At 43.2% G+C, this 13,685-nt stretch overlaps 1 protein-coding gene across 1 annotated transcript in view; it reads right to left on the bottom strand.

Moving 5' to 3' along the window:
• Positions 1-6,435: 6,435 nt before the first annotated feature.
• Positions 6,436-13,685, bottom strand: part of LOC147103337 (serine incorporator 1-like) — a 39,899-nt gene continuing 32,649 nt past the window's right edge. Inside the window, exons 8-10 of the mRNA XM_085962818.1 lie at positions 12,073-12,223; positions 10,840-11,052; positions 6,436-9,825 (exon numbers count right to left, since the gene is read on the bottom strand). Of these exons, the coding sequence (XP_085818944.1) occupies positions 9,687-9,825; positions 10,840-11,052; positions 12,073-12,223 (503 nt within the window). The 3' untranslated portion in view covers positions 6,436-9,686. The remainder of the gene's footprint in view (positions 9,826-10,839; positions 11,053-12,072; positions 12,224-13,685) is intronic.

The raw sequence follows: 13,685 nt of genomic DNA on the forward strand, positions 1-13,685 counted from the left end.
GAAAATTGGTGGGGTGGTAAATAGTGAGGAGGGTAGCCTCAGTCTGCAGGACGATATAGATGGGTTGGTCAGATGGGCGGAACAGTGGCAAATGGAATTTAACCCTGAAAAGTGTGAGGTGATGCAATTTGGAGGGACTAACAAGGCAAGGGAATACACAATGAATGGTAAGACCCTGGGAAAGACAGAGGATCAGAGGGACCTTGGTGTGCATGTACATAGGTTCCTGAAGACAGCAGAACAGGTGGATAAGGTGGTTAAAAGGGCATATGGGATACTTATATTCTATGCCTCGGCTAATGAAGGCAAGAGCAGGGAGGTTATGATGGAGCTGTACAAAACGCTGATTAGGCCACAGCTGGAATACTGTGTGCAGTTCTGGTTGACACACTATAGGAAGGATGTGATTGCTTTGGAGAGGGTGCAGAGGAGATTTAGCAGGATGTTACCTGGGCTGGAGCGCTTCAGCTATGAAGAAAGACTGGACAGGCTGGGGTTGTTTTTCCTTGGAGCAGAGAAGGCTGAGGGGGGACCTGATTAAGGTGTACAAAATTATGAGGGGCATAGATAGGGTAGATAGAAAGGAACTTTTTCCCTTAGTAGAGGGGTCAATAACAAGGGGGCATGGATTCAAGGTAAGGGGCAGGAGGTTTAGAGGGGATTTGAGGAAGAACTTTTTCACCCAGAGGGTGGTTGGAATCTGGAACTCACTGCCTGAAAGGGTGGTAGAGGCAGGAACCCTCACAACATTCAAGAAGCATTTGGATGAGCACTTGAAATGCCATAGCATACAAGGCTACGGACCAAATGCTGGAAAATGGGATTAGATTAGACAGGGCTTGATGGCCGGCGCGGACGCGATGGGCCGAAGGGCCTCTTTCTGTGCTGTATAACTCTATGACTCTAACTCATTCTTTCCCAGGACCTGAAAACATAGAGCTTTTTACCGTCCTCACTTTCCCCTTCCTCCTAAATTCTAAGGCCTTTTGAAGCCCAACCCAAGCTTGGAATCAGGTAGTCACTGGTTCTCGATTTATCTCATTTTCAACCTTGATTTTGTCCTGCACTTCAGGCTTTGAGCTCTTGTCTTAGATTCTCAATTTAAAAAAAAAGAAAATGCCACAATTATAAGGTAACAACAGGTGGATGATTCGTGTTTTCCAGTCTTCATGAAGACTGATCAGATCTATCCTCAACTCAGATTGTACATTTTACGGACTTTAATACACTTTCACACCTTCAAAGTACAAAGTGAATTTCTCCAAAGCGCTGATGCCTCCTGATCGATCCCCAGGACCAGAGAGGACACATGAGAATCATAGAATCTCACTGCAAAAAAGGAGGCCATTCGGCCCATCATGTCTGTGCCGCTCTTTGAAAGAGCGATCCAATTAGTCCCACTCCCCTGCTCTTTCCCCATAGCCCTGCACATTTCTCCTTTTCAAGTATATATCTAATTCCTTATTGCAGGTTACTATTTAATCTGCTTCCAACACACTTTCAGGCAGTGCATTCCAGATCATAACAACTCACTGTGTAAAAAAAAATTCTCATTTGCCAATTATCCTAAATCTGTGTCCTCTGGTTACCAACCCTCCTGTCAGTGGAAACAGTTTCTCTCTATCTACTCTATCAAAAACCCCACAAAATTTTGAACACCCGTATTAAATCTCCCCTTAACCTTCTCTGCTCTAAGGAGAACAATCCCAGCTTCTCCAGTCTCTTCACATAACTGAAGTCCCTCATCCCTGGTACCATTCTGGTAAATCTCCTCTGCAGCCTCTCCAAGGCATTCATTGGCTGAATAGCCTCCTGCCACTCACTGTGCATTATGTACACGAATAATGGACATTTGGGCAAGGCATTGGAAGGTGGTAGGTGACCGTGGAACTGTGGTCTAGCAAGATTCAGCCCTGGCTCAGTTGGTGGCATTCTCGCTTCTGAGACAGAAGGTTGTGGGTTCACGTCCCACTCCAGAGACTTGAACACAAAATCTAGGCTGACACTCACTTGCAGTACTGGGGGAGTGCTGAACTGTTGCGGGTGCCACCTTTCAGATGAGACATTAAACCGAAGCCCTGTCTGCCATCTCAGGTGGATCCCATGGCACTATTTCGAAGAAGAAGCGGCGGGGAGTTTTCCCCATTGTCCTGGCCAATATTCATCCCTGAACCAACATCACTAAAAAAAAACATTATCTGGTCATTATCATGTTGCTGTTTGCGGGACCTTGCTGTGCGCAAATTGGCTACCGCGTTTCCTACATTACAACAGTGACCACACTTCTGCATCGCTGACACATGGCATTAGTTGGTAAGCAAGAGTAATACAGGTTATGGAACCAAGGCAGGTAGATGGAGTTCAGATACAGATGCCATGATCTAATTGAATGATGAAACAGGCTCGCGGGATTGAATGACCTACTCCTGTTCCTACGAGGATGAAAATGGCATAGATGCAACGAAAAGGAAAGACTTGCGTTGGATGAGTTCAGAGCCAGACCCAGAGGTGACTGAACAATGCAGTGCACTAAGTCAGTGTGAAATCCAGGAAAAAGTGCCACATGGAGCTGTGAGGAAGGATGATCATTCTGGAGTTAACGGTCATTTGCGTTTTGGGAATCAAAGAATGCACAACCCGCAATAGGATAGATTGTACATGGACTATACTGTCGAGTCCACGATAGGACAGATTGTGAACCGGCTGGGGCTCTTTTCTGTAGAAAAGAGAAGGCCGAGAGGTGACATGATAGAGGTCTTCAAAATTATGAAAGGGTTTGATAGACAGAGAAGATGTTTCAACTTGTGGGGGGGAGACCAAAACTAGGGGCCATAAATTTAAGATAGTCACTAATAAATCCAGTAAGGAATTCAAGAGAAACTTGTTTATCCAGAGTGGTTAGAACGTGGAACCCGCTACCTCATACATTGCAGGAAAGGATGCCCCGGAGCATGGTACATCGGCGAGACCATGCAGACGCTACGACAATAGATGAACGGACACCGCGCAACAATTGCCAGGCAGGAGTGTTCCCTCCCAGTCAGGGAACACTTCAGCAGTCAAGGACACTCAGCCTCCGATCTTCGGGTAAGCATTCTCCAAGGCGGCCTTCGAGACACACAACGCAAAATCGTAGAGCAGAAACTGATAACAAAGTTCCGCACTCATGAGGGCGGCCTCAACCGGGATCTTGGGTTCATATCACGCTACATGTAACCCCACCTGACGTAGGATCATCCAGACTCGAGTCGTCGTTGGCTGGTTCTCTCTACACAGATGCGGCTGGACCTGCTGTGATTTCCAGCAAAAAAAGTGGTTTTGTGTCTGTTTTTTGTTTTTCATAGACCCCAGCATCTGCAACATTTGACCCCTTGTGACCCCACCTCATTGTTCTTTGATGCAATGTTTTCCTGACTAACCTGTTTGGACACCATTCACACCTTTGATTGCTGTGATTATCTCTCTGCCGAGGTGTGATAAATGGCAGTTAGAAAGATTACCTGTAATCATCTGGCATTATTCTCTGATTATATATGCTGTGTCTTTATGCATCTCTCCACTTCACCTGACGAAGGAGCAGCGCTCCGAAAGCTTGTGATTTCAAATAAAACTGTTGGACTATAACCTGGTGTTGTGTGACTTCTTACATTTGTCCACATGGAGTGGTTGAGGCAAATATGATAGACGCATTTAAGAGGATGCTAGATAAGTACATGAGGGGGTAAGGAATAGAAGGATACGTCGATAGGGTTTGATAAAGTCGGGTGGGAGGAGGCTTGTGTGGAGCATAAGCCAGTTGGGCCAAATGGCCCATTTGTACTATAAAATCTATAATCTAATTCTATGTAAATATCCTTATTGAATAATAAAAGGCAGTTATTTTTTTAAGCATAAAAGCAGCAGAAATGCAACTGAAAGCTTGTTTTAAAAGCAAAAAAGACCAAATAATAAAGACAACAGTGACACCTGCTGGCAAAACCCATTGCAACACCTACCAACAAATAGGTTTGCATGAGGAAGGCCTGGGACCGGGTTTGATTTTACCCTTCTGGAGAATCAACACTACAGTCCTCCTATCCTCAGGGGCTAGCATTACGAGGGGCTGGGGAAGATGATTAACCTTTAAACATCTGCAGTACAACAGCAGGGAGAAGAATTTGACGAGCGCATTAAGCAGCTGTACAATAATAATTACCCGACAGTATTTCTACCCTTGAGCAATTTCTTGAATAAATCCAGTGCCCTGGCAACCTGTTACAGCTGGTGGTAATGTTCTGTATACTTCCTGAAATTTGTCCATCACAACCTGAACTTGTGCCCTCTTCTATCTGAATGTATCGTTTTGGGTTTGCCTTCGCGATCCTGTAACGTTAATTAAATATCTCGACAAGATACCCTCCAAGACCTCTGCTTCCAAGGTTGAAGGGCCTGATTCTGTCAAGTCATACCTCTTCCCTCGGACTCATAGATCAGCCTGGTTGCTCTCCTCTGGCCCCCTTACGTCAAGACACTTTGGTACGAGTTGGACTGCCACCAGATAGCTTTCCTTGTGCCCAACATAAAAAGCTGCTCCCAGAAACAAGCTCTCGCTTCCTGAGCTGAAGCATTATCTCGCACACAATGTATTCGTTAATAGAACATGGCTGCGGTAAACAATAAGCCTTTTATGCTGCTGCAAAACAGTACCTTGTACTCGCTTACTTTCTCCAGCTGACTGACTAATAACACCTCTGTACATCTAGTTTATTGGCATTTAGTAAAAGCAAAATAATAAACTAGTGACGAGAGTTTAATCATAATCATAATCATCTTTGTCATTGTTAGTGCACAAGTGCAGTACAATGAAATGTAGGCTTGCGGCTCCCGAGAGTGTACATTTAGATTAAGACATTTAAACATTCAGCATACATTTGGCTTGTAATACATTAACATAAACATAACCATAATAAAGTGCATTGGCAGATGTGCAGGCTTTAGAGTTTATTTGTGGAGTTCAGTAGGATGACAGCCCTGGGAAAGAAGCTGTTCCTAAATCTGGTCGTACGGGTGCGAATGCATCTGTAGCGTCTCCCAGATGGCAGGAGGGCGAACAGACTGTGGCTGGGGTGGGTAGGGTCTTTGATGATGGTCCGTGACCTCCGTAAACAGCGTTTCTGGTATATGTGCTCTATGGTCGGTAGCCGGGTGCCGGTAATGCGTTGGGCAGTTTTGACTTCCAGAATCTGCTTCAAAATAATGCATCAAATGTCATCCGCTGCCATAACCATTTACAGCTCCTGTCCCCATCTTGTTTCACTTGTCCTATTACCACCCCGCTCTGCCTTGCACCATCATCCCTTTTGTCAATTAATCACTCCTGCCTACCACAGACCGTCCCCTTTGTTCTTTCCTTCCCCCCCCCAGCTCTAAACTTGCTTAAAAGCTGTTGATCTCGGATATCGACTGGAAAGGTTACCTCAGTTTCTCGCCGCACAGATGCTGTCTGACCTGCCGAGTGTTCCTAGCATTTTCTGTTTTTGTATGAAAACAGTAGGCATTCTGGAGAAAGGGCAGGTGAGTGGGACTAATTGGATCGCTCTTTCACAGGCACGATGGGTCGAATGACTGCCTTCTGTGCTGCAAGATTCTACGATTCTCAAGTCGGCACACACACACACGATTTTCAGTGTTTCCACTCACCTCAGCTCGTCAACTGCAAAGCAGATGTTCACTAATGAAGCCTCGAGGCCTTTAATGCGGCTTCGAAGGCCTAATTGGGAGAAAGGAACAGCAAAGAAGATACCTTCACAATAAATAAATTGGTCAACCAAAAATAGTGTTCAAAAGGTCAGACAGGTGCAATGTTCACACCGGAGACACAAAGCAACTCTTGCACCCAATGGCAATCCTAGCCAATACATGTGCAGGTACTGTACGGCAAATGCTTGACATTCACACCTGATGGTCGTATAGTGTACAGGCACAGTAAGCGAGAGCAGGTTAACTTCTAACTATGTGATCACTGTTACAGCAGAATAGCTCACTTCAATTAAAAGAACAAGGACATGAGCAGTAATGCCACCACAAAACCCAAGCCAAAGGCAAGCTTGCCTCTGACCAGAGTTAAAATTAAACACTGTACCTTTAAAATAGTCAGATTCCAGGGAAGAGATTGCAAAGCTCAAGCTCTGCTTTTCAACTGCTGGACGAGTTTGAAAGTAAAAAATGTAATACGGGAAATTTGAAAGAGAAAAAATCCACCGCAAGTCACTCAGCATCTGAAAAGAGGAAGGCAGACTAACATTTCGATACAGCTCACTCAATCATAACTGGTAGTATTGGCTGGAAATGGCAATGTCTTTGTAATTCAGATCCCTTTTTATTGACCGATTAAAATTCTAGCCTTCATTGCAGAAATCACTGAACTTGGAAAATAAAGTCACACATCAGACTTGATGAAAAGCAAAAAAAAATCTTTATTGGTAAAATTCAGGTTAGATTTATAATGATATACATAAGTTACAAATACATTTGTCAGGTAAAGAGTGACTGATCACACCCAAAACTGGTTAAAGACATACATTTCCATTTTCTTAATCATTGATCATTTCCCCCCCCCCCAAGAAAAATGCAAAAACATTAAATCATTATTCCTTGTGACTGTTTTTGAGGAGCCTCCTCCTTGAACAGTCGGCAGTAATATATTGCAGCAAAACGCTTTGCGGAAAGGGCAACTACCATATAGAAATGGCCTTTCCTCACCCTGTAACGGTTGCAATTCCTGTGGTGAAACCATTACCAGGGCAAGTGCTTCAAAAAGTGCTGTGACATCTTGTGGCAAATGGAGGACATTTGAACAATTACTGTGTGGATTTCTACACTTGCAGCACGTAGCACAACCTGGTGGGTAAAGTTTGCATAAAAGATCAAGGTAGGGGATGGCAGTGAAAAATATTGATTTCTGAGCGGCACCAAATTATTTGTCTTCATTAACAAATGAAAAGACACCAATCACAGCAACAGGCACAATTGGTGAGGCACATTTTTAGCTTTGAAAACCGTACATAATTGTCCAGGCTTATAAGAACATAAGAAATAGGAGCAGGAGTAGGCCAATCGGCCCCTCGAGCCTGCTCCACCATTCAATAAGATCATGGCTGATCTGATCCTAACCTCAAATCTTCTATCACTCTGCATCCACCCGAACCCATGTGATCTCCCGGGAGAGGCGAAAAACCAGATAAAGACCCAATGGCCAATTTGGGAGAAAAAAAATCTGGGAAATTCCTCTCCGGCCCATCTAGGCGATCGAAATTCTTCCAGGAGATCACTCTGTCCCTATATTTTCTACAGTACTTACCTTCTGTAAAGGCGATCTCCACCCCAGCCAGGAACAGGAATAAAACTATCTCCTGAAATCTAACACAGAATTAGAACACAGTAGGAGCAGAACAAGGCTACACGGCCCCTGGGCCCACTCCACTACCCACAGGGCCATGACCATTCCGAACCTAGACTCATGTCCAATTTCCTGCCCGCTCCCCGTAACCCTTAATTCTCTTTACTTCTAGGAAACTATCTATTTCTGTTTTAAATTTATTTAATGATGTAGCTTCCACAGCTTTCTGGGGCAGCAAATTCCACAAACCTACCACCCTCTGAGTGAAGAAGTTTCTCATCTCAGTTTTGAATAAATTTTTGTTTCTAACTAATAAAAATCCCCTTGATTTTCTACATAGAGAAATATGACAGCTACATGGGTACAATGTTTGACATAAAATCATTTTACATTGTATTAAAAAAAAACTTGCGTCAATTCTTTTAGCTATCTTCCACTTTTCCATGAGAAGGGAGGTTTGTAAAAAAAAAGGTAGATACATTTCTAATTCTGAAGATTTAAACTAGCGTTTCTGTGTTCAATAGCAGTAGCGAATGCTGCACATCTTTACTGGTCTAAACATGCTGTATCACGACACAGCGAATATTTAGATCACTACATAGACAATTACTGCACCAACACAGGCAAGATCGCTGCCACTGAGGTTTTCCATTTCACAATGCTTAAAAAACAAATAAAATTTACTGTTTTTAGAAAAGAATTCCTTTGCAGGAGAGTTTTACTTCAAAATCAAAGTAGCAACTTCCCCCACAATTGCTTCTACAAGATTGCTCCAGTTTCCTTTGACAGGTGGAGTAAGGAACACTGTTCTGTCACACCCACATACACAACGATATTAAAAACTTCTGACCTTCCCAACATACTCCAAAGTAAAGAAAGCTAAACACTACAGAGGAAGCATATCCAGAGTTATCTAAAGTCTGACAACTCTATCCCCTCCCTGTTTTGCTCAAGGGGTTCAATGTGGAAAGGGATTATAATCATCAATAGAAAGTGCCTGCGTCAACATTCCGCTATCCATTTTTTTTTTGATGGGTCATCCCAGTCGCCATCTTAACTGAATCTTGTAATCTTGGTGCTCCCACTGGCAGCATGAAACTCTCACGAGCAGACCACTATCAGTATGAAAGCAGCTTTACTCCATGTAAAAGCCAGCACTTACTGACAATAGTTGAATGTCCTTTTTGCATTCTAGGCTACACAAGTACACTGCCCAACTCCAAGCATGTCCTTTTAACTACTAAAAACTCCCATAAAAAGCTTTCTAAACCACATTACTCCTGTGAATATTTTAAGAAACATACAATAATTGCTTCGGCGCTTTGCACACTTTCATTCTTTTAATCTTAGGAAGTCTTTGTTTACAAATAAAGCACATGTTTCGTCAGTATGCCACAAAGCAACACCCTTCGTCCTTCCTTAACCTCAGGTCACATTCCTACCACAACCTCAGAGTTCCACTGAAATTCCTCAAATAAATACTGAAAAGACACCCATAATCTTCCATTTTTAATCAATGACATGATGTACATGTTTGGTAACATTTGGTGATTACAATGGTTTCTGCCAGCTTGCAGCAGGCGAAGCTAGATTTAGATTTTCCTTTAAAAAAAAAACTAGACCATCTCCCCTAGCACTGTGCATGGGGTGCGAAGACCAGATGTCATCTTCAGATGAAGCAGAGTTAGAGGGCAAGACATAATTGGGCCAGAGCACACAGACATAATTCAGTCCCCCCCTTTTAAACAATACCATCTGCCTTTATTTTTGTATTTCCATTAAAATGACTATGTGAACGTGTAATGCTGTAATTGCAGCTTCCTGCCGATGGTGGCGCTGCAACACCTCCACTGGCAGGAGGGTGTAATGACAGCACGACTATTTCCCATAGGCAGCTCCTATTATAAATGTGGGCACAGGAATTGGTCTTGGCAAAAGCTGACCAACCAATGCGCATAGATGCAAGACTTTTTAATACATTACATAGACGGTTTGAAATCTCAGCTTCAAACACTGTCGTCAGATAGGATGGGGAAGAAAAGGTTTAATTATCTGTAATATTTGTAAAAGTTCTGTTTCAAAGGAATGGGGAAAGTAAGAAAGTTACAGTGCAAATGCATATAAAGACATTTTGACAGGAAACTACTAGTTCAAAAATGGTGTGGTACAGCATTTTTTTGCAAGTATTGTTTAAGGTGCCATGTTACTGTGATAAACCTTGGATAACTTTATTTAGAATCAAGGCATTGAGCGAATTTAGCTTAATGCTGGGGGATATATAATGGCTGTGAGCAGTGCCTCTGACTGCTTAGCTGAAGTCACGATCCGACAGCACGACAGGAGCCACCAGAGTCCACAAGTACAACAGGAGTCCAATCCAGCTCGAGGTGATCTTCACCCAGACTGCCGGCCAGGTACTCAGCACAGTCGAGTAATCGGAGCTGGGACTAGGAAAAAAAATTCACAAAAGTGTCAGTTTATAATCAGTAGCAAGGAATATGAATGCAATACGTTTGGCTGACTTCTACTCCAGTTCTCAAGCCCATACAATTGATTTAGGAAAAAGTTTGCAATTTAAATAAATAGATTACAGGCACATCTAAAGAACAGCAAGTGGAAACTGTGGGAAATATGGAGAAGTATAATGAACTGGAGAAAATCAAGAGACTGCAGGGGGGATTAAGTATAAAAAGAGAGTAAAAATGGCCTTCAAGCTCAGATTTCTTTTTTTTTTTTTAATTACACTCCTAATGGCTGATCAGAGCCACGTTTTAGTCCTCCATTTACAAATTCAAAAAAGTAACTTTATTATTCTTAACAAATGTAACTGGCACTGTTCACCTGGGCTACAGCCCCACTGAGGCAGCCGCCCTCCAATACCTTCTCCGACTGGCCATCCGTCATAGAAAGTGAGCGTTAGCAGGCTACTCATAACCGAGCCCTATTGTATTCCGATCCGACATTCACACACGCGTTACCAAGATGAGCCGTACAGCAATGAGGAGCAAGAACCCTGGTTGAACTGTTTTAAAACACTCCCTTAGCCCAGAGCTGCCGAGACCAATGAACTCAGCCTTAGTAAGTGAATCGAACGTGGAATCTGCAGAGCTTAGTGATGCGAGGAGCAAAGAGGCCAGTTTTGAACCAGCCATTACAATGTGGAATTGCATGGCTTTAAGAGAACCGTCCCTTCTAATTTTTTGCTCTTTCCATCCTTCTGCAGAAATATTTACCTTCAGAAGTTGCTCGCCTGCACAGAACAATCTAGGTGGGATCAGAATCTTGTCTTTAGGAATTAGTGGAAACAAACCACATGCCACCATTCCACAGCCTGCGCCTTCAGCCCTCTCTCCGGTAACTAAGCCCCATGGGTTTCAGTGTTATTTAGTATGCAACATGGTAGAGGGCACCGTTGCTATATTTAACATTGCCTGGTATTGGTTTAACAATGCAAGACGTACTGGTACCAGTTGGTCAGTGTCATCATGATGTAGAGGGAGGCCAGGAAGAGGCAAAAATGGAAGAACGAGTAGCTGTAGGTAACTGCATCCTGCTCATTATCCACTGAATAATGCAAGCCATCTTCACGGGGAGTAGAGAAGTCGCCCATCGTCCCTTCGCCATCTTCAGTCATCATCAGCTTGTTAACTTGAGTGTTACTGGACGATCGGATACTGCAGGACGAGAGAGAATGGATTGTCATGGAAAGTTGTGGATGGATCAGTTACCTTGGTGTCATTTTTGTAAAAAAAAATGCTCACAACCAACAAGTTTGTTGTATATTTCATTTCATTTGACTTGATTCCTTTCTCAATTTTTTCTGCTCTTAAGGCAATTAGTAACTCCTTTAGGTATATTTCACTGTTCTGACTTTATGATTAAGTATCATCAGAACACTTCAAAATACAAGATTGATACAGGTTTCTAGTGGCAGCAAACCGAACTGTTTGGCAAACTCGAGTTGAAGAGTTCAGGTGTAGAGCTCTCCAGAGAAGGCTAGGCAAGGTGGCTGAATGGATAGTAAATAACTGATCCGCCCTTATGTTCACATTGAATTAGTCTCAGTTTCCTGTTCACTATATTTAAGTCAATATTTAAAAGAAAACAAGGGAATAATGCACAAGAGATTGTGTGCTTGGAGAAAAACAGGAGGGTTTAGTGCACGGCACAGCAGCCTGGCTGGCTGCATCGGGGAACAGTGCACAGGAAATTGGTGGAGGGTCCCCCGAAAGGAGGAGAAAATTGTTTAAACAATGAAGACATTGAACAAACACATCTAAATAAAATAAATTTGGGGAAAAAAATCTTTGATCTAGAGTGACAATTTTAACCACCACAATTCTGAGTTGAGGGAAGGACAAGGTGGGCTACTAATACCACCCCCACTACCTCCCTGCCCCCGACTACCATTTACACCACGCCATTACTGCTGACAGGAGTGTACGTTGCCAGGTCGTCCCCCACAGCAATGAAGGAGACCACGGCCAGCAGCATTCCATTTAAATTAGAACCAAGAACAGGGAACAATTTTTCAATCACGAAGTCGAGGCCTGGATTCAAACTCCTAAACTTGCTTACAGATCCGCACGCCTGCTTGTGCTTTTAAGATAAGTTTTATGGGGAGCTTGAACTTGGAATATTTCAGAGGAAACACTAAAAAATTTTAAAAAAACAGAAGGCTTGCAGATACTGACCTTGAATAAAGCACACAAATGAGGAAGATGATCAATCCTACAATGCTCTGCGCATCCCACCACTGGACTACTTGATTGGAAGGCGGACCAACAGTCGTGTTGCTGGTTGTTTGCTGGACAATGCTCAGCAGACTGGGGTTACAGTTTCTTTCTGCATAGTATGAACAGAAAACACTAACACCGGGTATTCCCCAATTCACAAATGTACGAAGTGGACAGTGAACAAATGAGCATTATTTTTAAAATCTTCAGACACTTCATTGCCAAGCACTCCATAATTGCACCATATGGAACACTTCCATTACCACAACCAGCCCACGTGGCAGTTTCCACCAGCGCCAAACTGCCAGTAAGGTTTAGGTTAGTGACTTCTTTCACTAGGAGCTGGATTAAGACAGGCCAACCTCATTTCAGACCGCAGTTATTCGGAATCTGGTATGATGCCTCAGTGTTGCGAGACTAGAAGAGGTCTTGTATTTCATTTGGCTTCAGTGTGGTCAGAGGTCAAATCGATGACCCGACGACGCCTTAATTATAGTGCAGCAGTGGATTAGCATTGATGTACATTGGAAAGTCAGCGCTCGAGCTTTATATCAATTAGGGTTCTTAACACATGTAAAAAGTGGGAAATTCTCCCAATGCAAAGCTTTTTCTCACTTCCGCCACCCCCCCCCCCATCCAAATAATTAGCAAAAAAAAACTACTTTTTACATTAAAAAAAGATACCTTTAACCCCATTATCCCAGGGGATCGATCTTGCAGAGTCTCCAGCTTCACAAGGAGCTGGTCCAAGCTGCAAACACCAAAAGCCAGCTGGTGACGATGCATCAGCCATGTTCAAATTGATCGCCATTACAGAGACGTGGTTGCAAGGTGACCAGGGCTGGGAACTGAATATTCCAGGGTATTTGACAATTTGGAAGGATAGACAGAAAGGAAAGGGAGGTGGGGTGGCTTTGTTGGTAAAGGATGGGATCAGTGCAGTGGTGAGAAGTGAGATTGGATCAGAAGATCAAGATGTAGAATCGGTTTAGGTGGAGATAAAAAATAATAAAGGGAAAAGTCTCTGGTGGGTGTAGTCTACAGGCCCCCGAACAGTAGCAATACTGTTGGACAGAGTATAAATCAATAAACAATGGAGGCCTGTAAAAAAGGTACGGTAATAGTCATGGGTGATTTTAATCTCCATATTGATTGGACAAATCAAATTGGCCATGGTAGCCTTGAGGGGCAGTTCATAGAATGCATCCAGGATGGTTTCCTAGAACAGTATGTAATGGAACCAGATAAAACAGATAGTAAGAGCTTCTACAGGTATATAAAAAGGAAGAGGGTAGCTAAAGTAAATGTTGGTCCCTTAGAGGGTGAGACTGGGGAATTAATAATGGAGAATGACAGAGACTCTGACCAAATATTTTGTATCTGTCTTCACGGTAGAAGACACTAACAACATCCCAATAATGGATAATCAAGGGGCCACAGGGAGGGGGGAAACTAAAGGCAATCACTATCACTAAGGAAAAAGCACTTGGTAAAATAATGGGACTAAAAGACGACAAGTCCCCTGGACCAGATGGCCTGCATCCCAGGGTCTTAAAAGAAGTGGCTGCAGA

The sequence above is a fragment of the Somniosus microcephalus genome, chromosome 20 (assembly GCF_052327205.1).
Source record: "Somniosus microcephalus isolate GS21.2 chromosome 20, FLI_Smic_1.0, whole genome shotgun sequence".
NCBI lineage: Eukaryota > Metazoa > Chordata > Chondrichthyes > Squaliformes > Somniosidae > Somniosus > Somniosus microcephalus.